General features: G+C 44.3%; 1 protein-coding gene across 5 annotated transcripts in view; it reads right to left on the bottom strand.

Moving 5' to 3' along the window:
- The window catches only part of LOC134947663 (mitochondrial ornithine transporter 1-like), a 199,123-nt gene that overhangs the window by 162,183 nt on the left and 15,981 nt on the right, over nt 1-20,959 (bottom strand). For 3 of the 5 annotated variants that reach the window (XM_063935634.1, XM_063935635.1, XM_063935633.1), the window contains one exon: nt 16,421-16,496. The exons of 1 other annotated variant lie outside the window; for it this stretch is intronic. In XM_063935634.1, coding sequence (XP_063791704.1) covers nt 16,421-16,490 — 70 coding nt within the window. In that variant the 5' untranslated portion in view covers nt 16,491-16,496. Of the gene's footprint in view, nt 1-16,420; nt 16,497-20,959 lie in introns of those variants that run through there. One more of the 5 variants, XM_063935637.1, reaches the window with a different exon arrangement.

The raw sequence follows: 20,959 nt of genomic DNA, 5'->3' as shown, positions 1-20,959 counted from the left end.
CACCCACTTCTTGAACTAACCAATGATCCCAGGTGCAGTACATGTCCCACCCCCTAACCAATGGAAAGAGGGCACATAGTATCTATTGTAGTATGTCTTGAGTTAGTAAATAAATATAGGTTGCAATAGGCTTGGGGACACAAGACTCTCTCTCCCCACAACGGTTTTCATCATTGATTAACCAGGAGCTGGTAACCAGATTGCGCCTGCGATTCATTCCCAGTGTGTAAGTACTCTCTGTGACCAACTTGTTCCCTGTTTGTATTTGCCATATTCTCTCTCTCTCTGTTATTGTATAAGATTGTGACGCTATTGTATATTTATGTGTAGTTATTCTGCTTAGATACTGATGTTAGACTGTAGAGTATAAGCTGTAATTGTGTTTCCCCTTTTGATATATCTAAAAGCTTGTTAGTAAAGGTTTTGGAGCCTCAGCAGGGTGTCTGTGTGTTTCTAGCTAGTACAAAGGGTTTCTGTGTATTTCAAATCACTCAAACAGCTTGCTTATATATCCAGGTTAACCAGTTGTATATAATTACAGTGTTACAATTCTAAGGTTTACAGTGTAAGCATATTCTGTGTTTAAAGTTTATAAAAGTACTGTCTGTGTGTGCGCTCGCAGTGTGTATTCCATACACCCAGCGCAGTGTGTGTACGTTACTTGCGTACCACGTGTGAGGCCTTCATACGCAAATAACGTATGAAGTGCGTAGCACGTGCACGAGGTTTAGCGGCCACTATGGCTACACGGTATTAGTATATAGCTAATGTTAAAAGGTAGATATTTGACTCTATCAATTGGGGGCAAGTCCGGTCCATCTCATATCCTCAGTCAGGCGAAAATGCGCAGACTTTATCGATCAGCAAAGGGAGCAAAGGTAGTATCTTGTAGTGCTGATCAGATGAGAGTCTGCGTCTGATTCTTTTGGCTTGTAGGGATGCTGGTGGAATCCGAGGAAGGTAGGAACATTAAGCTATTGTCTTTGTAAATCTGGTTTTTATTTCTATTTGGTGCCAACTGCACACGCAGATTGGATGTCTTGTCTGTTTAAATTGGTTTAAAAGTATTTTTAATTGCTCTGCATAGCGTGATAGTTTTTACCCAGGCTTAAAAAAATAAACTTCAGGGGCTGGCATGATGATTTTCTTTGTGACAAAAGGAGCCGCATGATCTGTCCCCCATTTTGTGTAACCCTCATGGAGGTGGAAGGGGGAGGAGCAGCAGCCATTTTGGGAAGGTCAAAAAAAAATTTCTCCCTAAGCGGCTGATTTTCAGTTTACTCAGGAAATAATCAGCCATCCATTGTCAAAAAGAAATCATCATTTAATGAGTTTTTTTTTAATGCATTTGTTTAGTCCATGTCATGGTCAATCATGAGTGGTTCAGATAGAGTTTGATAAAAGTTAATAAAATAAATATATGATTTAGGAAATACACAAATAAAACAAAGTAGTGTTTTTTTTTTTGTTTTGTCACTGTCTCCATTCAAGAGCCTGTTTAACTCTGCTACTTGTAAGATGGGCCATTGAAATGCAAATTAACCTGTATAATTGGGTTTTGGGTTTTTTTTTCCTCTCTCCCAGCAGTGAAAGAAATCGCCCACAGAGAGTTAAAAAGCAGATTCATATGCAAATTAGAAGCACTGAATAGGGTCTCATATATGAAATAGTGATTAGTACATATATGTAATATCTATATGTGCGTGCTTACTTCAATGTATGTTATTAGATAAATTTAGAATTGCATTTTCATTTGTGTATTTTCACATTTTCATTCTCCTGGTTACCATTTCATACTTGATAACGTGCTGAGAAAGATTTGTTGCTATTAGTAGTTAAAAGTAAAAATAATACGTTAAGGAGTAATTTGTAAAACACGCACACAGCTTTGCCTAAAGATACAAGGAAAGACCTGTGTGGTGCTCGGTAGATGATTACAGTTAAAGATCATTTACATTGATATAAACATGTTAATTGTATTTCTGTGGACATATCTGGCCGGCGTACGCGTGTCTCTAACAAAAGGGTGAGACTAGTGTACGCGACGCAAGGGCCAACGCACGAAGCGTATATTACGCAACGGAGCGTCTGGGTACGCCCACATGATACAAATCACACGATAGTATTGTTTTAAGTAAGCGATAAGGAGGCAACGCGATAATAGCACAAATTGATTTCAGTTTCCAAAATTTAGTTTAAATACCTTACTTTACTGTAATGCCTCTGGGGAGAGCTATCAGATTATGGGAAATTATTTTTCTGATCAGAAAACTATAGAATGATAGTGGGTTGAAAACGGTATGAGTGTATTGAACTCCTCTTGGTGAAGTCTTGGTGAAATCTTGGTGAAGTAAATCTTGGTGAAGTAAATCTTGGTGAAGTAAGTCTTGGTGAATCACGGTCTAGGTGAATACTAGAGATGAGCGGGTTCGGTTTCTTTGAATCCGAACCCGCACGAACTTCACTTTTTTTTCCACGGGTCCGAGCGACTCGGATCTTCCCGCCTTGCTCGGTTAACCCGAGCGCGCCCGAACGTCATCATGACGCTGTCGGATTCTCGCGAGGCTCGGATTCTATCGCGAGACTCGGATTCTATATAAGGAGCCGCGCGTCGCCGCCATTTTCACTCGTGCATTGAGATTGATAGGGAGAGGACGTGTCTGGCGTCCTCTCCATTAGAATAGAGATAGATAGATTAGATAGAGAGAGATTGTGCAGAGTCGCAGACAGAGTTAGTTTACCACAGTCAGTGACCAGTGCAGTTGCTAGTTAACTTTTAATATAATATATCCGTTCACTTCTCTCTGCTATATCCGTTCTCTGCCTGAAAAAAAAAACGATACACAGCACAGTCAGTCACACAGTGTGACTCAGTCTGTGTGCACTCAGCTCAGCCCAGTGTGCTGCACAGTCATCAATGTATAAATTAAAAGCTTATAATTAATTGTGGGGGAGACTGGGGAGCACTGCAGGTTGTTAGCAGGAGCCAGGAGTACAATTATATTAATTAACAGTGCACACTTTTGCTGCAGGAGTGGTGACCAGTGCCTGACCACCAGTATAGTATTGTTGTATACTACTAATATCTCTTTAAATATCAACCAGTCTATATTAGCAGCAGACACAGTACAGTGCGGTAGTTCACGGCTGTGGCTACCTCTGTGTCGGCACACGGCAGGCAGTCCGTCCGACCAGAATTGTATTATTTATTATTATATACCTACCACCTAACCGTGGTTTTTTTTTCATTCTTTATACCGTCATAGTGTCATCCTAATTGTTACGAGTATACTACTATCTCTTTATCAACCAGTGTACAGTGCGGTAGTTCACGGCTGTGGCTACCTCTGTGTCGGCACACGGCAGGCAGTCCGTCCGACCAGAATTGTATTATTTATTATTATATACCTACCACCTAACCGTGGTTTTTTTTTCATTCTTTATACCGTCATAGTGTCATCCTAATTGTTACGAGTATACTACTATCTCTTTATCAACCAGTGTACAGTGCGGTAGTTCACGGCTGTGGCTACCTCTGTGTCGGCACACGGCAGGCAGTCCGTCCGACCAGAATTGTATTATTTATTATTATATACCTACCACCTAACCGTGGTTTTTTTTTCATTCTTTATACCGTCATAGTGTCATCCTAATTGTTACGAGTATACTACTATCTCTTTATCAACCAGTGTACAGTGCGGTAGTTCACGGCTGTGGCTACCTCTGTGTCGGCAGTCGGCAGGCAGTCCGTCCATCCATAATTGTATTATTATTATAATATATACCACCTAACCGTGGTTTTTTTTTCATTCTTTATACCGTCGTCATAGTGTCATACTAGTTGTTACGAGTATACTACTATCTCTTTATCAACCAGTGTACAGTGCGGTAGTTCACGGCTGTGGCTACCTCTGTGTCGGCAGTCGGCAGGCAGTCCGTCCATAATTGTATTATTATTATAATATATACCACCTAACTGTGGTTTTTTTTGCATTCTTTATACCGTCGTCATAGTGTCATACTAGTTGTTACGAGTATACTACTATCTCTTTATCAACCAGTGTACAGTGCGGTAGTTCACGGCTGTGGCTACCTCTGTGTCGGCAGTCGGCAGGCAGTCCATCCATAATTGTATTATTATAATATATACCACCTAACCGTGGTTTTTTTTTCATTCTTTATACCGTCGTCATAGTGTCATACTAGTTGTTACGAGTATACTACTATCTCTTTATCAACCAGTGTACAGTGCGGTAGTTCACGGCTGTGGCTACCTCTGTGTCGGCAGTCGGCAGGCAGTCCGTCCATCCATAATTGTATTATTATTATAATATATACCACCTAACCGTGGTTTTTTTTTCATTCTTTATACCGTCGTCATAGTGTCATACTAGTTGTTACGAGTATACTACTATCTCTTTATCAACCAGTGTACAGTGCGGTAGTTCACGGCTGTGGCTACCTCTGTGTCGGCAGTCGGCAGGCAGTCCGTCCATCCATAATTGTATTATTATTATAATATATACCACCTAACCGTGGTTTTTTTTTCATTCTTTATACCGTCGTCATAGTGTCATACTAGTTGTTACGAGTATACTACTATCTCTTTATCAACCAGTGTACAGTGCGGTAGTTCACGGCTGTGGCTACCTCTGTGTCGGCAGTCGGCAGGCAGTCCGTCCATCCATAATTGTATTATTATTATAATATATACCACCTAACCGTGGTTTTTTTTTCATTCTTTATACCGTCGTCATAGTGTCATACTAGTTGTTACGAGTATACTACTATCTCTTTATCAACCAGTGTACAGTGCGGTAGTTCACGGCTGTGGCTACCTCTGTGTCGGCAGTCGGCAGGCAGTCCGTCCATCCATAATTGTATTATTATTATAATATATACCACCTAACCGTGGTTTTTTTATACCACCTAACCGTGGCAGTCCGTCCATAATTGTATACTAGTATCCAATCCATCCATCTCCATTGTTTACCTGAGGTGCCTTTTAGTTCTGCCTATAAAATATGGAGAACAAAAAAGTTGAGGTTCCAAAATTAGGGAAAGATCAAGATCCACTTCCACCTCGTGCTGAAGCTGCTGCCACTAGTCATGGCCGAGACGATGAAATGCCAGCAACGTCGTCTGCCAAGGCCGATGCCCAATGTCATAGTACAGAGCATGTCAAATCCAAAACACCAAATATCAGAAAAAAAAGGACTCCAAAACCTAAAATAAAATTGTCGGAGGAGAAGCGTAAACTTGCCAATATGCCATTTACCACACGGAGTGGCAAGGAACGGCTGAGGCCCTGGCCTATGTTCATGGCTAGTGGTTCAGCTTCACATGAGGATGGAAGCACTCAGCCTCTCGCTAGAAAACTGAAAAGACTCAAGCTGGCAAAAGCACCGCAAAGAACTGTGCGTTCTTTGAAATCCCAAATCCACAAGGAGAGTCCAATTGTGTCGTTTGCGATGCCTGACCTTCCCAACACTGGACGTGAAGAGCATGCGCCTTCCACTATTTGCATGCCCCCTGCAAGTGCTGGAAGGAGCACCCGCAGTCCAGTTCCTGATAGTCAGATTGAAGATGTCAGTGTTGAAGTACACCAGGATGAGGAGGATATGGGTGTTGCTGGCGCTGGGGAGGAAATTGACCAGGAGGATTCTGATGGTGAGGTGGTTTGTTTAAGTCAGGCACCCGGGGAGACACCTGTTGTCCGTGGGAGGAATATGGCCGTTGACATGCCAGGTGAAAATACCAAAAAAATCAGCTCTTCGGTGTGGAGGTATTTCACCAGAAATGCGGACAACAGGTGTCAAGCCGTGTGTTCCCTTTGTCAAGCTGTAATAAGTAGGGGTAAGGACGTTAACCACCTCGGAACATCCTCCCTTATACGTCACCTGCAGCGCATTCATAATAAGTCAGTGACAAGTTCAAAAACTTTGGGTGACAGCGGAAGCAGTCCACTGACCAGTAAATCCCTTCCTCTTGTAACCAAGCTCACGCAAACCACCCCACCAACTCCCTCAGTGTCAATTTCCTCCTTCCCCAGGAATGCCAATAGTCCTGCAGGCCATGTCACTGGCAAGTCTGACGAGTCCTCTCCTGCCTGGGATTCCTCCGATGCATCCTTGCGTGTAACGCCTACTGCTGCTGGCGCTGCTGTTGTTGCCGCTGGGAGTCGATGGTCATCCCAGAGGGGAAGTCGTAAGCCCACTTGTACTACTTCCAGTAAGCAATTGACTGTTCAACAGTCCTTTGCGAGGAAGATGAAATATCACAGCAGTCATCCTACTGCAAAGCGGATAACTGAGTCCTTGACAACTATGTTGGTGTTAGACGTGCGTCCGGTATCCGCCGTTAGTTCACAGGGAACTAGACAATTTATTGAGGCAGTGTGCCCCCGTTACCAAATACCATCTAGGTTCCACTTCTCTAGGCAGGCGATACCGAGAATGTACACGGACGTCAGAAAAAGACTCACCAGTCTCCTAAAAAATGCAGTTGTACCCAATGTCCACTTAACCACGGACATGTGGACAAGTGGAGCAGGGCAGGGTCAGGACTATATGACTGTGACAGCCCACTGGGTAGATGTATGGACTCCCGCCGCAAGAACAGCAGCGGCGGCACCAGTAGCAGCATCTCGCAAACGCCAACTCTTTCCTAGGCAGGCTACGCTTTGTATCACCGCTTTCCAGAATACGCACACAGCTGAAAACCTCTTACGGCAACTGAGGAAGATCATCGCGGAATGGCTTACCCCAATTGGACTCTCCTGTGGATTTGTGGCATCGGACAACGCCAGCAATATTGTGTGTGCATTAAATATGGGCAAATTCCAGCACGTCCCATGTTTTGCACATACCTTGAATTTGGTGGTGCAGAATTTTTAAAAAAACGACAGGGGCGTGCAAGAGATGCTGTCGGTGGCCAGAAAAATTGCGGGACACTTTCGGCGTACAGGCACCACGTACAGAAGACTGGAGCACCACCAAAAACTACTGAACCTGCCCTGCCATCATCTGAAGCAAGAAGTGGTAACGAGGTGGAATTCAACCCTCTATATGCTTCAGAGGTTGGAGGAGCAGCAAAAGGCCATTCAAGCCTATACAATTGAGCACGATATAGGAGATGGAATGCACCTGTCTCAAGTGCAGTGGAGAATGATTTCAACGTTGTGCAAGGTTCTGATGCCCTTTGAACTTGCCACACGTGAAGTCAGTTCAGACACTGCCAGCCTGAGTCAGGTCATTCCCCTCATCAGGCTTTTGCAGAAGAAGCTGGAGGCATTGAAGAAGGAGCTAACACGGAGCGATTCCGCTAGGCATGTGGGACTTGTGGATGCAGCCCTTAATTCGCTTAACAAGGATTCACGGGTGGTCAATCTGTTGAAATCAGAGCACTACATTTTGGCCACCGTGCTCGATCCTAGATTTAAAGCCTACCTTGGATCTCTCTTTCCGGCAGACACAGGTCTGCTGGGGTTGAAAGACCTGCTGGTGACAAAATTGTCAAGTCAAGCGGAACGCGACCTGTCAACATCTCCTCCTTCACATTCTCCCGCAACTGGGGGTGCGAGGAAAAGGCTCAGAATTCCGAGCCCACCCGCTGGCGGTGATGCAGGGCAGTCTGGAGCGACTGCTGATGCTGACATCTGGTCCGGACTGAAGGACCTGCCAACGATTACGGACATGTCGTCTACTGTCACTGCATATGATTCTCTCAACATTGATAGAATGGTGGAGGATTATATGAGTGACCGCATCCAAGTAGGCACGTCACACAGTCCGTACTTATACTGGCAGGAAAAAGAGGCAATTTGGAGGCCCTTGCACAAACTGGCTTTATTCTACCTAAGTTGCCCTCCCACAAGTGTGTACTCCGAAAGAGTGTTTAGTGCCGCCGCTCACCTTGTCAGCAATCGGCGTACGAGGTTACATCCAGAAAATGTGGAGAAGATGATGTTCATTAAAATGAATTATAATCAATTCCTCCGCGGAGACATTGACCAGCAGCAATTGCCTCCACAAAGTACACAGGGAGCTGAGATGGTGGATTCCAGTGGGGACGAATTGATAATCTGTGAGGAGGGGGATGTACACGGTGATATATCGGAGGGTGAAGATGAGGTGGACATCTTGCCTCTGTAGAGCCAGTTTGTGCAAGGAGAGATTAATTGCTTCTTTTTTGGGGGGGGTCCAAACCAACCCGTCATATCAGTCACAGTCGTGTGGCAGACCCTGTCACTGAAATGATGGGTTGGTTAAAGTGTGCATGTCCTGTTTTGTTTATACAACATAAGGGTGGGTGGGAGGGCCCAAGGATAATTCCATCTTGCACCTCTTTTTTCTTTTCTTTTTCTTTGCATCATGTGCTGATTGGGGAGGGTTTTTTGGAAGGGACATCCTGCGTGACACTGCAGTGCCACTCCTAGATGGGCCCGGTGTTTGTGTCGGCCACTAGGGTCGCTAATCTTACTCACACAGCTACCTCATTGCGCCTCTTTTTTTCTTTGCGTCATGTGCTGTTTGGGGAGGGTTTTTTGGAAGGGACATCCTGCGTGACACTGCAGTGCCACTCCTAGATGGGCCCGGTGTTTGTGTCGGCCACTAGGGTCGCTAATCTTACTCACACAGTCAGCTACCTCATTGCGCCTCTTTTTTTCTTTGCGTCATGTGCTGTTTGGGGAGGGTTTTTTGGAAGGGCCATCCTGCGTGACACTGCAGTGCCACTCCTAGATGGGCCCGGTGTTTGTGTCGGCCACTAGGGTCGCTAATCTTACTCACACAGCTACCTCATTGCGCCTCTTTTTTTCTTTGCGTCATGTGCTGTTTGGGGAGGGTTTTTTGGAAGGGCCATCCTGCGTGACACTGCAGTGCCACTCCTAGATGGGCCCGGTGTTTGTGTCGGCCACTAGGGTCGCTAATCTTACTCACACAGCTACCTCATTGCGCCTCTTTTTTTCTTTGCGTCATGTGCTGTTTGGGGAGGGTTTTTTCGAAGGGACATCCTGCGTGACACTGCAGTGCCACTCCTAGATGGGCCCGGTGTTTGTGTCGGCCACTAGGGTCGCTTATCTTACTCACACAGCGACCTCGGTGCAAATTTTAGGACTAAAAATAATATTGTGAGGTGTGAGGTATTCAGAATAGACTGAAAATGAGTGTAAATTATGGTTTTTGAGGTTAATAATACTTTGGGATCAAAATGACCCCCAAATTCTATGATTTAAGCTGTTTTTTAGTGTTTTTGGAAAAAAACACCCGAATCCAAAACACACCCGAATCCGACAAAAATAATTCGGTGAGGTTTTGCCAAAACGCGTTCGAACCCAAAACACGGCCGCGGAACCGAACCCAAAACCAAAACACAAAACCCGAAAAATTTCAGGCGCTCATCTCTAGTGAATACGTGATGAGCACGGTCTAGGTGAAAACGTGCAACGGAGTGTGATAAAGTTTTCGTGGTAATACGCTCTGGCTGTTTTGGAGCACAGTAGGGAGACTCCAACGATCCTACCATTTATAGGCAACAAGTGTCTGTAAGTGGTACGATTGGACCGCACGGTTGTATGGGTGACCAATAACGCAACGTGATATGAGGTCGTATATTTAAATTGTCCTCATGCGTGTTGTAGGGAGCACATGCAAGCGTGATTTGTGTAAAAAAAAAATATAAAAGGTAAGGAATTTTTGCTGGTAGGGCCTGCAACGATTACGTGGGTCTGCTAAAAGGGGCGGATTCGTTGTACTCGGAGCAGAAGAAGCTGGTGGAAGAGCTTGGAAAACTTCCACCGTAGACTTCTGTGTTTGGTGCATTTTAGGAAGTTTTTCTGTGTTAAAAAGGTCCACAATGGAAGCCAAGTGCACAACACAGGGACGTTTAGCAGTCAGGGTTCAGACTGAAGAGGCTTGCAGACCCCGAGGGTCTGCTCGGTTAGTAATGTGGGGGAAGTATGGTCCCCACACTGAGACCTTTTGTGACGAATGGACACGAATGACTGTGGGGGATAAAGCACCATTTCCTGGGATAGGTAGTTTTGACTCAGAGGTATTGTATAATTTAAGGCAAAGGATCTGTCTCATAAAATCCGGGAAGCAACGAATTAGACATTATGATTGTTTACAGATATGGCAACAGGAAGGTGAAATACAAGGAGGATTAGCTTACACAGCTGACTCTCACTGTGGTAAGAAAAATATGGCAAGAGGAGAGAAGGTGGTTACAGAGAGTGGCACACTGGTGTTTGATAAACATGCACTTAGCAACTGTATTATTGATAAGAATAATTGTAACAAATGTAACAATGATAAAAGTAAAACTATTAAATGTACCACTGTTAACCCGTGCAAGTTGCACCCCATGTTAAACTTCCCTCAGGATCACAAACAAGAAAGTGAGCCCAGCACGATGTCGGCACCTTTCCCAGCAGTCATCATACAAGACATCCAGGTGGACGCGACCAAATCGGTAAAGGCAGTAATCAAACCCCCTAACGGAGGGTCAGGTGAGGTCGTGTCCACAGGTACTTATGGTGTTATATATCACGCACAAACAAATGTACCTCATATTGTAGAACCAACTCAGAATGACGTTATTGGACTTAATCCTGTCAGGGTAATTGCAGTACCAAATGGGAAAACTGACACTTCAGGAGTCACTCCTGTCAGAAACATCGCCATGCACTGCCCCTTTTCCCGAACGGAATTAAGATCAATGGTGTCTGAATTCCCTGATCCTAGGAAAGATCTAGTTGCAAGCCAGAAGTACATTAGAGAGCTAGGAAATTCTGTGGAGCCCAATAACAAAGATTGGCGGGTATTGCTGAGGGCATGTTTACCCCCCAATGTCGAAATTTATCGCTGACTGTAAACTAGATGAAGAGGTACCCCTTACGGATGAGTACAATCAAGATAATGTAAAATGAATCATTCTGCAGTTGGGAGTGTATTTTCCTGCTGTTGTCAAATGGAACAAAATTTTCTCCATCAAACAAAAAGAGGGAGAAACAGCTGCTGATTATTTCCATCGGGCATTGCAGGACATGGCTAGGTATACAGGGATAGAAGACATTAAAACAAATGTGAATCATAGAGAAGTAGCTGTGTCCGTATTAATGGACGGCTTAAAAGACACACTAAGAATCAGGGTACAAACCTCTCTACCTCACTGGAGAGGTATCTCGGTGGCTGCATTAAGAGAGAGTCCGCTATCGAGCATGACCGTAATATCCAAAGAACCAGGGAAGCACAGGGAGAGCGGTTGATGGTGATGAGCATCCAAGTACTAGAGGAGGCATCAAATCGACCGAAACCCCAGGCCACTGGCACATGGAGGAAGCCAAGGGTTTGTTATCTTTGTAAAAGAGAAGGGCATTATGCCAGCAACTGTAACAGCCCACATAAAGTCAGACCCCAAAGACAAGAACACGAGCAGAGTTATGACACACGAAATTGTAATCAGGGATCATATAGGAAGAAGTTTGGGCCGCACCTGTAATATGTAGTCGGGAAAGGTGATCATTAGGACTGATAGTAAGCCTGAGGTTACAAGTTAATGAAATTGGGAGGTCAGTTTCTTGTAGACACAGGAACGGCCGGGTAAACGTTGTAATTGATTTGTAAATGTTTTTTTCCCCCTCTCTGACGTTCATCGGCAGAACTCAAACATCACATAGCTACTTGGTCTTTGCAGAAGTCTACCTAACCCCAGTGTGACCTACCGACATCGGTGTGTCCTGGCCAGGCACAAAAAGGGTGGAGTGTGGAAATACTGGTGGGGGAGACTGCTCAAAGATACCAGTGGATGTGTTGGTGTGACAGCCTGATGGTGAACGGAAGATCTGACAATGGTTTTTTGTTTGTTGTTTAATGTAAAATGTGATGAATTGTTCTCTCTCTCGTTTGTTTTGTTTTTTTTCCTCTCTTCTCTCTCATGTTCTTATGTTTTAAAGATGGTATGTCACACATCAGTTAGACAAATGGTAATGCAAGATTTTTGCTCCTTACAGAAAGATCGCAGATTTGGAAGGAATATTGTATCACCAGAATGTTCATTTGGAAGACTGAGAGACAGCACCTTTGAGATGACAGCAGAGCAAGAGGAACAACAAGACTAGAGTACATAAGACATCGTAACATTTTTCTTTCCCCTCAAAGTATTTTTTTGTACCCCCATTACAAATTTCTCTTTCTCCTCCTGTAAGATGGACTCGCCCCAAGAGACTGCAGTCCGTGTTATCCTGTTGACCATGATGTTGACCAGAGCAGTCTGCTCCGGTGAGAGTACCATGGAGGTCGAGGAAGGATCTGAAATGGGTTCTGATGACCAGGATGGAGGCGTAAATTTCCAATAGCAACACAATCACCGAGCAAAGGCGAGTACCGGAAAACGATCTAGCAGCCATGTTATTTATAGACATTGTAAAGGATTGTTAGCTGAAGAAAACTGCATCTGTAGGCACTGTGACAATATAGTTGAGGATGGGTGCATCAAGAAATGCCAGTCCAGTTTTAATATCCACATGGACCGGCATCCATTGAGTGACTATCACTCCTTAGTGGGTAAAGTGTTAAACCAGACAGACTGTTGGGTATGCTCTCAAGTACCTCAAGGTCATAGCAAATCAGGACTAGTACCATTCCCTTTAACTGTAGGAGAGGTACTTGAGTTAAGTGGTGGGAGGCCGGTGGACAAGAGGTTTAATATCTCTAGTCCTCCTAGTTTGAAGCTCCACCAATATCATGTGGATAGGTCCTTAGTGTGCTTTAACATTTCCAATCCCCGAAAGCCGGGAAATTGGAAAGTGTCATGGAGTAATCAAACCATGACCTTTTCATACAGAGCCGACAGAATGCCCATAGACACAGAACTTATACGCCAGATAGCCGACCATGGAAATTTTTTCCGGTATAGGTACACTTTAGGAAGTAGGACCATGCGAGTTGGAGAAGTATCACCAGGATACTGTGCACATATCGTACAACCTGATACGTGTACTAGGCAGATGGGAGAGTTAGGGTTAGGAGATTTCACATGGAAAATTTGTAACATGGTAATGTCATACTCTGTCCCATATGTTCTCCCCGATGATGCATATTTCATATGCGGGAGGAAGGCGTATAAGTGGCTTGCCCCTAACTCAGAAGAATTATGTTATATTGGAAAAGTACTGCCTGAAGTAATGACTGTATCCCATAACAAAATGAAAGACATTCACCGCGGTGCCCAAGCTCCTTATACTCACACTCATTACGAGCACATCGTTAAACGGCACCTGGTAGAAAGAACAGAGCATCCGGCCTCTGACCTGATCCATTAATCCACCGGGATTCAAGTCCTACTCGCGTTAGATATCACTCGTACCGCCAGAGGAGTGATAAATTATAAATATATATCTGCGCTTGCAAATTTATTAGACAATATCACCGAAATGTATGACGACACATTCAGGTATACTGGGAGAGAGTTACAAGCCTACAAAACAGAACTGGTTCAGCATAGGATGATTCTCAATTATCTCACAGCAGTGACAGGCGGGTATTGTGTTACCCTAGCAACTCAATATGGAATAAAGTGCTGCACATACATTACCAACAGCACGGAGGACCCAGCCGAGGTCATAGACCAAAAGATGGATGACATTTTACAATTAAAGTGGGAGTTTCGAAGGAAACACAATCTCACACTCGCTGCTGTGGGTAATGAGCTGACCAGTTGGGTGTCATGGTTGAACCCACGAAATTGGTTCTCGGGCTTAGGAGAATGGGCCCAAGGTATTATTATGGATGTAGGGAAATTTCTCTTGTGTATTCTGGGAGTCGCCATATTGGTTGGCCTGATATTTAGATGCGTTCGGGCTTTGACGAAGCGTAAAAGTAATACCAGGGTGATGAGTTTAAGGAGCGAAGACACTATAATAACAACAACAACAAATTTGATGTATGACCCAACGATAGAGACAATGTTTTGATGAAAATGTGATTCCACGGTCCGTTTCTTTCACCCGTTTCTCCTTTGCTTTCCTCCAAGGTACAAAGACATCCGCTTGGAAGAAGAATTTGACAACCTCTTTTATACAGACCACTGATGAACTATGCCACAGACCCCCAATTTCCCTAGTGACTTTAACTTTTACGATAGCCCAATACTTTAGAGACTGTAACTTTATGGACAATGGAAAAGCTTTTTGCTCGTTATTTATAGCAAAAGCACTGAGAGACATCAGACAACATGTACATCAAGACAAGACATCAGACAAGACCTCAATCGGCGACTGTTTATTTAAACTCACATAGTTTACGACTGCATTTATAACGATTGTTTCTTATCTTCATCTCTACAACCTTCAGGTAATGACACACATAGTCGATAGGGAATATAGATACAGATATCAGCACTCACATATCCCCCCATTCATGTATCATCAACTAAATGTGCTCCCCCATTTGTTGCAACCAAAAGCCGAAAAGAGCTCGGTAAAGTTTGACAGCCCATCCACAGACCCGTAATACGGGATAAGAAGGAATTCAAATGTATACTTCGCAATACCTCAAAGCTTGATTTAAAACACGTACGGCACGATGATACATGACCCCTCAAACATGGATTCATACACACACGCTTCTACTATCTCACTAGGTCATACTTTTCCCACCTTCTCCTTTCCTCCCTCTACCCAATCATAAAAAGGTATTCCATGATGACATATATTTTTCTGTTTGAATTGTTTAGGAAGTGGCAGTTATTGATGACTGCCAAAGGGTCGACTGTCAAAGTCGAAAAATATAGCGACCTATGATGCCTTGTACTAACCCCAATGCACGTGCTCGCTGCTCGCGCACCGACTTCCCCGTGCGTACGCATCCCCTCAGGTTGCGTAGGGGACGCTCTGACGTCGCCTGCGCATGGAGATGGGTATTTAGGGCGGTGTTTGTGTGCGACTAGCGAGCGACTCGATCGCTACATATTTAACCAATATAATGCGTTTTATAGTTAATATTCCCCTTCATAATGTCAGCAAGTATGGTAAGTTTAAAACGGCTCTTGGACCTGAGAGATTCCTCTTTGCATGCTGGGAGGGCTCAGACAAAGGTTGGAGGGTAGTGTATGGGGTCCAGCTGTGGGGTATTGAAGGAATGTTGTGCCTATGATAATTGGGAGGGACTCGCATAGTTCCTGCTCATGGTTATGCACAGAAATAGAAAACAAGATTAATTGCATTCCGAATAAATTACACATAAATGCAGGGTGGGTGAATAGAATTCAGTCACTTCTTTCCCACAGACTGAAAACAATAGCCTTAGTTACACTAAGCTTTGAGATTCTATAAAGAGGGCTTACACCTTTGTTTATGAATAGAACCAGGTTTCTCTCCAGAATAATGAGTGCTGAGTAGTCAATTGTCTCAACTGAAAGTGGGGTAAACAAAGCCCAAAGACAGAGTTTGTTTGGAAGATCCAAACAATAGCTTTCCTCAATATAACAAGACAAAGAGGAATTTAGAATACTAACTAATCCTAGCCATCGCCCACTTCTTGAACTAACCAATGATCCCAGGTGCAGTACATGTCCCACCCCCTAACCAATGGAAAGAGGGCACATAGTATCTATTGTAGTATGTCTTGAGTTAGTAAATAAATATAGGTTGCAATAGGCTTGGGGACACAAGACTCTCTCTCCCCACAACGGTTTTCATCATTGATTAACCAGGAGCTGGTAACCAGATTGCGCCTGCGATTCATTCCCAGTGTGTAAGTACTCTCTGTGACCAACTTGTTCCCTGTTTGTATTTGCCATATTCTCTCTCTCTCTCTCTGTTATTGTATAAGATTGTGACGCTATTGTATATTTATGTGTAGTTATTCTGCTTAGATACTGATGTTAGACTGTAGAGTATAAGCTGTAATTGTGTTTCCCCTTTTGATATATCTAAAAGCTCGTTAGTAAAGGTTTTGGAGCCTCAGCAGGGTGTCTGTGTTTCTAGCTAGTACAAAGGGTTTCTGTGTATTTCAAATCACTCAAACAGCTTGCTTATATATCCAGGTTAACCAGTTGTATATCATTACAGTGTTACAATTCTAAGGTTTACAGTGTAAGCATATTCTGTGTTTAAAGTTTATAAAAGTACTGTCTGTGTGTGCGCTCGCAGTGTGTATTCCATACACCCAGCGCAGTGTGTGTACGTTACTTGCGTACCATGTGTGAGGCCTTCATACGCAAATAACGGATGAAGTGCGTAGCACGTGCACGAGGTTTAGCGGCCACTACGGCTACACGGTATTAGTATATAGCTAATGTTAAAAGGTAGATATTTGACTCTATCACCACCCTATAAATAGACGGTAATAAAAAAAAAAAAGTAGTTTCTGTGGAACAGTTTCGCAGCTATGCTGATGACAAAGCAAGTACCACTTACCCATTGCTCCAGATGTCATGTTAATCAGAGCCTGCATGAAGTGAGTGGGACGTCTTTGATCATGCGACATATCAACCTGTAGCGAGAGTACAGCTAGCTTCAGAGAGGTTGTAAGAATATAATATTATATTATAATACATATCACACAATCAGATACATGAAATATATAAGTATACATAATTTTTGTATTAGCAGTACAGTACTGTCTTGCCTAATATTTAACAGTTTGTTCATCAATTCTATGGGCTTAATATGCTAATCCTCTCTTCACATTTTATTTAAATATTTAATTTTTATTTTGAAATTTGTCCATTCACAATCCAAAAAAATGAAACTAAATATCATACTGGTCATAAGCACTGGGGATAGGGCAAAAGCATGTAAATGTTAGAGATGAGCGGGTTCGGTTCCTCGGAATCCGAACACTCCCCCCCCCCCCCCCCGAACTTCACTCATTTTACACGGTTCCGAGGCAGACTCGGATCCTCCCGCCTTGCTTGGTTAACCCGAGCGTCGTCATCCCGCTGTCGTATGCTCGCGAGATTCGTATTCTATATAAGGAGCCGCGCGTCGCCGCCAGTTTCACTCGTGCATTGGAGATGATAGGGAGAGGACGTGTGCAGCGTTCTCTCAGTTGTGTTCAGTGTGCTGCAAATATCTGTGCTCAGTGTGCTTGCAAATATCTGTGCTCAGTGTGCTGAAAATATCTACATTCTCTGCCTGAAAAACGCTCCATATCTGTGCTCAGTGTGCTGCAAATATCTGTGCTCAGTGTGCTTTATTGTGGGGACTGGGGACCACCAGTATTATATAGTAGGAGGACAGTGCAGAGTTTTGCTGACCAGTGACCACCAGTATTATACGTTCTCTGCCTGAAAAACGCTTCATATCTGTGCTGCATTGTAGTATATAGTAGGAGGACAGTGCAGAATTTTGCTGACCAGTGACCACCAGTATTATATCAGTACGGTACAGTAGTCCACTGCTCTACCTACCTCTGTGTCGTCAAGTATACTTTCCATCCATACCTGTGGTGCATTTTAGTTGTGCGCAGTATATATATATATATATATATAGTAGGAGGACAGTGCATAATTTTGCTGACCACCAGTATATAATATATAGCAGTACGGTACAGTAGGCCACTGCTCTACCTACCTCTGTGTCGTCAAGTATACTATCCATCCATACCTGTGGTGCATTTTAGTTGTTGTGCGCAGTATATATTAGTATATATAGTAGGACAGTGCATAATTTTGCTGACCACCAGTATATAATATATAGCACAGTACAGTAGGCCATTGCTATTGATTTATTACTGGCATATAATTCCACACATTAAAAAATGGAGATCAAAAATGGAGGGTAAAATAGGGAAAGATCAAGATCCACTTCCACATCGTGCTGAAGCTGCTGCCACTAGTCATGGCTGAGACGATGAAATGCCATCAACGTCGTCTGCCAAGGCCGATGCCCAATGTCATAGTAGAGAGCATGTAAAATCCAAAAAACAAAAGTTCAGTAAAATGACCGAAAAATCTAAATTAAAAGCGTCTGGGGAGAAGCGTAAACTTGCCAATATGCCATTTAAGACACGGAGTGGCAAGGAACAGCTGAGGCCCTCTCCTATGTTCCTCATGACTAGTGGGTCAGCTTCACATGAGGATGGAAGCACTCATCCTCCCACTAGAAAAATGAAAAGACTTAAGCTGGCAAAAGCATAGCAAATAACTGTGCGTTCTTCTAAATCACAAATCCCCAATGAGAGTCCAATTGTGTCGGTTGCGATGCCTGACTTTCCCAACACTGGACGGGAAGAGGTGGCACCTTCCACCATTTGCACGCACCCTGCAAGTGCTGGAAGGAGCACCCGCAGTCCAGTTCCTGATAGTCAAACTGAAGATGTCACTGTTGAAGTACACCAGGATGAGGATATGGGTGTTGCTAGCGCTGAGGAGGAAATTGACAAGGAGGATTCTGATGGTGAGGTGATTTTTTTAAGTCAGGCACCCGGGGAGACACCTGTTGTCCGTGGGACGAATATGGCCATTAACATGCCTGGTCAAATTACAAAAAAAAAAAAAAAATCACCTCGTCGGTGTGCAATTATTATTTTTTATAAAAGATAACATTTTTTTTAATTAAAACATTGCTTCTCGTTACAGAGTCGGTTGCATCGGCAATAAGCAAATACATATAAATAGCGTCACCACATGATGAAAAGAGAACATTAAATGATCGTTAGTGAATCTTCTCATATATGTTACGCAATCTCAGGGTGTGCAATTATTTTAACAGAAATGCGGACAACATTTGTCAAGCCGTGTGTTGCCTTTGTCAAGCTGTAATAAGTAGGGGTAAGGACGTTAACCACCTAGGAACATCCTCCCTTATACGTCACCTGGAGCGCATTCATCAGAAGTCATTGACAAGTTCAAAAACTTTGGGTGACAGCGGAAGCAGTCCACTGACAACTAAATCCCTTCCTCTTGTAACCAAGCTCCTGCAAACCACACCACCAACTCCCTCAGTGTCAATTTCCTCCTTAGACAGGAAAGCCAATAGTCCTGCAGGCCATGTCACTGTCAAGTCTGACGAGTCCTCTCCTGCCTGGGATTCCTCCGATGCATCCTTGAGTGGAACGCCTACTGCTGCTGGCGCTGCTGTTGTTGCAGCTGGGAGTCGATCGTCATCCCAGAGGGGAAGTCGGAAGACCACTTGTACTACTTCCAGTAAGAAATTGACTGTCCAACAGTCCTTTGCGAGGAAGATGAAATATCACAGCAGTCATCCTGCTGCAACGCAAATAACTCAGGCCTTGGCAGCCTGGGCGGTATTAAACGTGTTTCCGGTATCCACCGTTAATTCACAGGGAACTAGAGTATTGCTTGAGGTACTGTGTCCCCGGTACCAAATACCATCTAGGTTCCACTTCTCTAGGCAGGCGATACCGAGAATATACACAGACGTCAGAAAAAGAGTCACCAGTGTCCTAAAAAATGCAGTTGTACCCAATGTCCACTTAACCACGGACATGTGGACAAGTGGACCAGGGCAGACTCAGGACTATATGACTGTGACAGCCCACTGGGTAGATGTGTTGCCCACTGGGTAGATGTATTGCCTCCCGCAGCAAGAACAGCAGTAGCAGCATCTCGCAAATGCCAACTGATTCCTAGGCAGGCTACGCTTTGTATCACCGCTTTTCAGAAGAGGCACACAGCTGACAAGCTCTTACGGAAACTGAGGAACATCATCGCAGAATGGCTTAACCCAATTGGACTCTCCTGGGGATTTGTGACATCGGACAACGCCACCAATATTGTGCGTGCATTACATGTGGGCAAATTCCAGCACGTCCCATGTTTTGCACAGACATTGAATTTGGTGGTGCAGAATTATTTAAAAAACGACAGGGGCGTGCAAGAGATGCTGTCGGTGGCCCGAAGAATTGCGGGCCACTTTCGGCATTCAGCCACCGCGTGCTGAAGACTAGAGCACCAGCAAACACTCCTGAACCTGCCCCACCATCATCTGAAGCAAGAGGTGGTAACGAGTTGTAATTCAACCCTCTATATGCTTCAGAGGATGGAGGAGCAGCAAAAGGCCATTCAAGCCTACACAGCTACCTACGATATAGGCAAAGGAGGGGGAATGCACCGGACTCAAGCGCAGTGGAGAATGATTTCAATGTTGTGCAAGGTTCTGCAACCCTTTGAACTTGCCACTCGTGAAGTCAGTTCAGACACTGCCAGCCTGAGTCAGGTCATTCCCCTCATCAGGCTTTTGCAGAAGAAGCTGGAGGGATTGAAGGAGGAGCTAAAATGGAGCGATTCCGCTAGGCATGTGGGACTTGTGGATGGAGCCCTTAATTCGCTTAACCAGGATTCACGGGTGGTCAATCTGTTGAAATCAGAGCACTACATTTTGCCCACCATGCTCGATCCTAGGTTTAAAGCCTACGTTGGATCTCTCTTTACGGCAGACACAAGTCTGCAGAGGTTCAAAGACCTGCTGGTGAGACTCTTGTCAAGTCAAGCGGAACGTGACCTGTCAACAGCTCCTCCTTCTCCCGCAACTGGGGCTGCGAGGAAAACGCTAAGAATTCCGAGCCCATCCGCTGGCAGTGATGCAGGGCAGTCTGGAGCGAGTGCTGACATCTGGTCCGGACTGAAGGACCTGCCAACGATTACTGACATGTCGTCTACTGTCACTGCATATGATTCTGTCACCATTGAAAGAATGGTGGAGGATTATATGAGTGACCGCATCCAAGTAGGCACGTCAGACAGTCCGTACGTATACTGGCAGGAAAAAGAGGCAATTTGGAGGCCCTTGCAGAAACTGGCTTTATTCTACCTAAGTTGCCCCCCTCCAGTGTGTACTCCAAAAGAGTGTTTAGTGCAGCCGCTCACCTTGTCAGCAATCGGCGTACGAGGTTACTTCCAGAAAATGTGGAGAAGATGATGTTCATCAAAATTAATTATAATCAATTCCTCCGTGGAGACATTCACCAGCAATTGCCTCCAGAAAGTACAC

This window comes from Pseudophryne corroboree, chromosome 8, assembly GCF_028390025.1.
Source record: "Pseudophryne corroboree isolate aPseCor3 chromosome 8, aPseCor3.hap2, whole genome shotgun sequence".
NCBI classification, from domain to species: Eukaryota; Metazoa; Chordata; class Amphibia; order Anura; family Myobatrachidae; genus Pseudophryne; species Pseudophryne corroboree.
The sequence above is the reverse complement of the archived record's forward strand: the minus strand, read 5'-3'. Positions and strand labels throughout refer to the sequence as shown.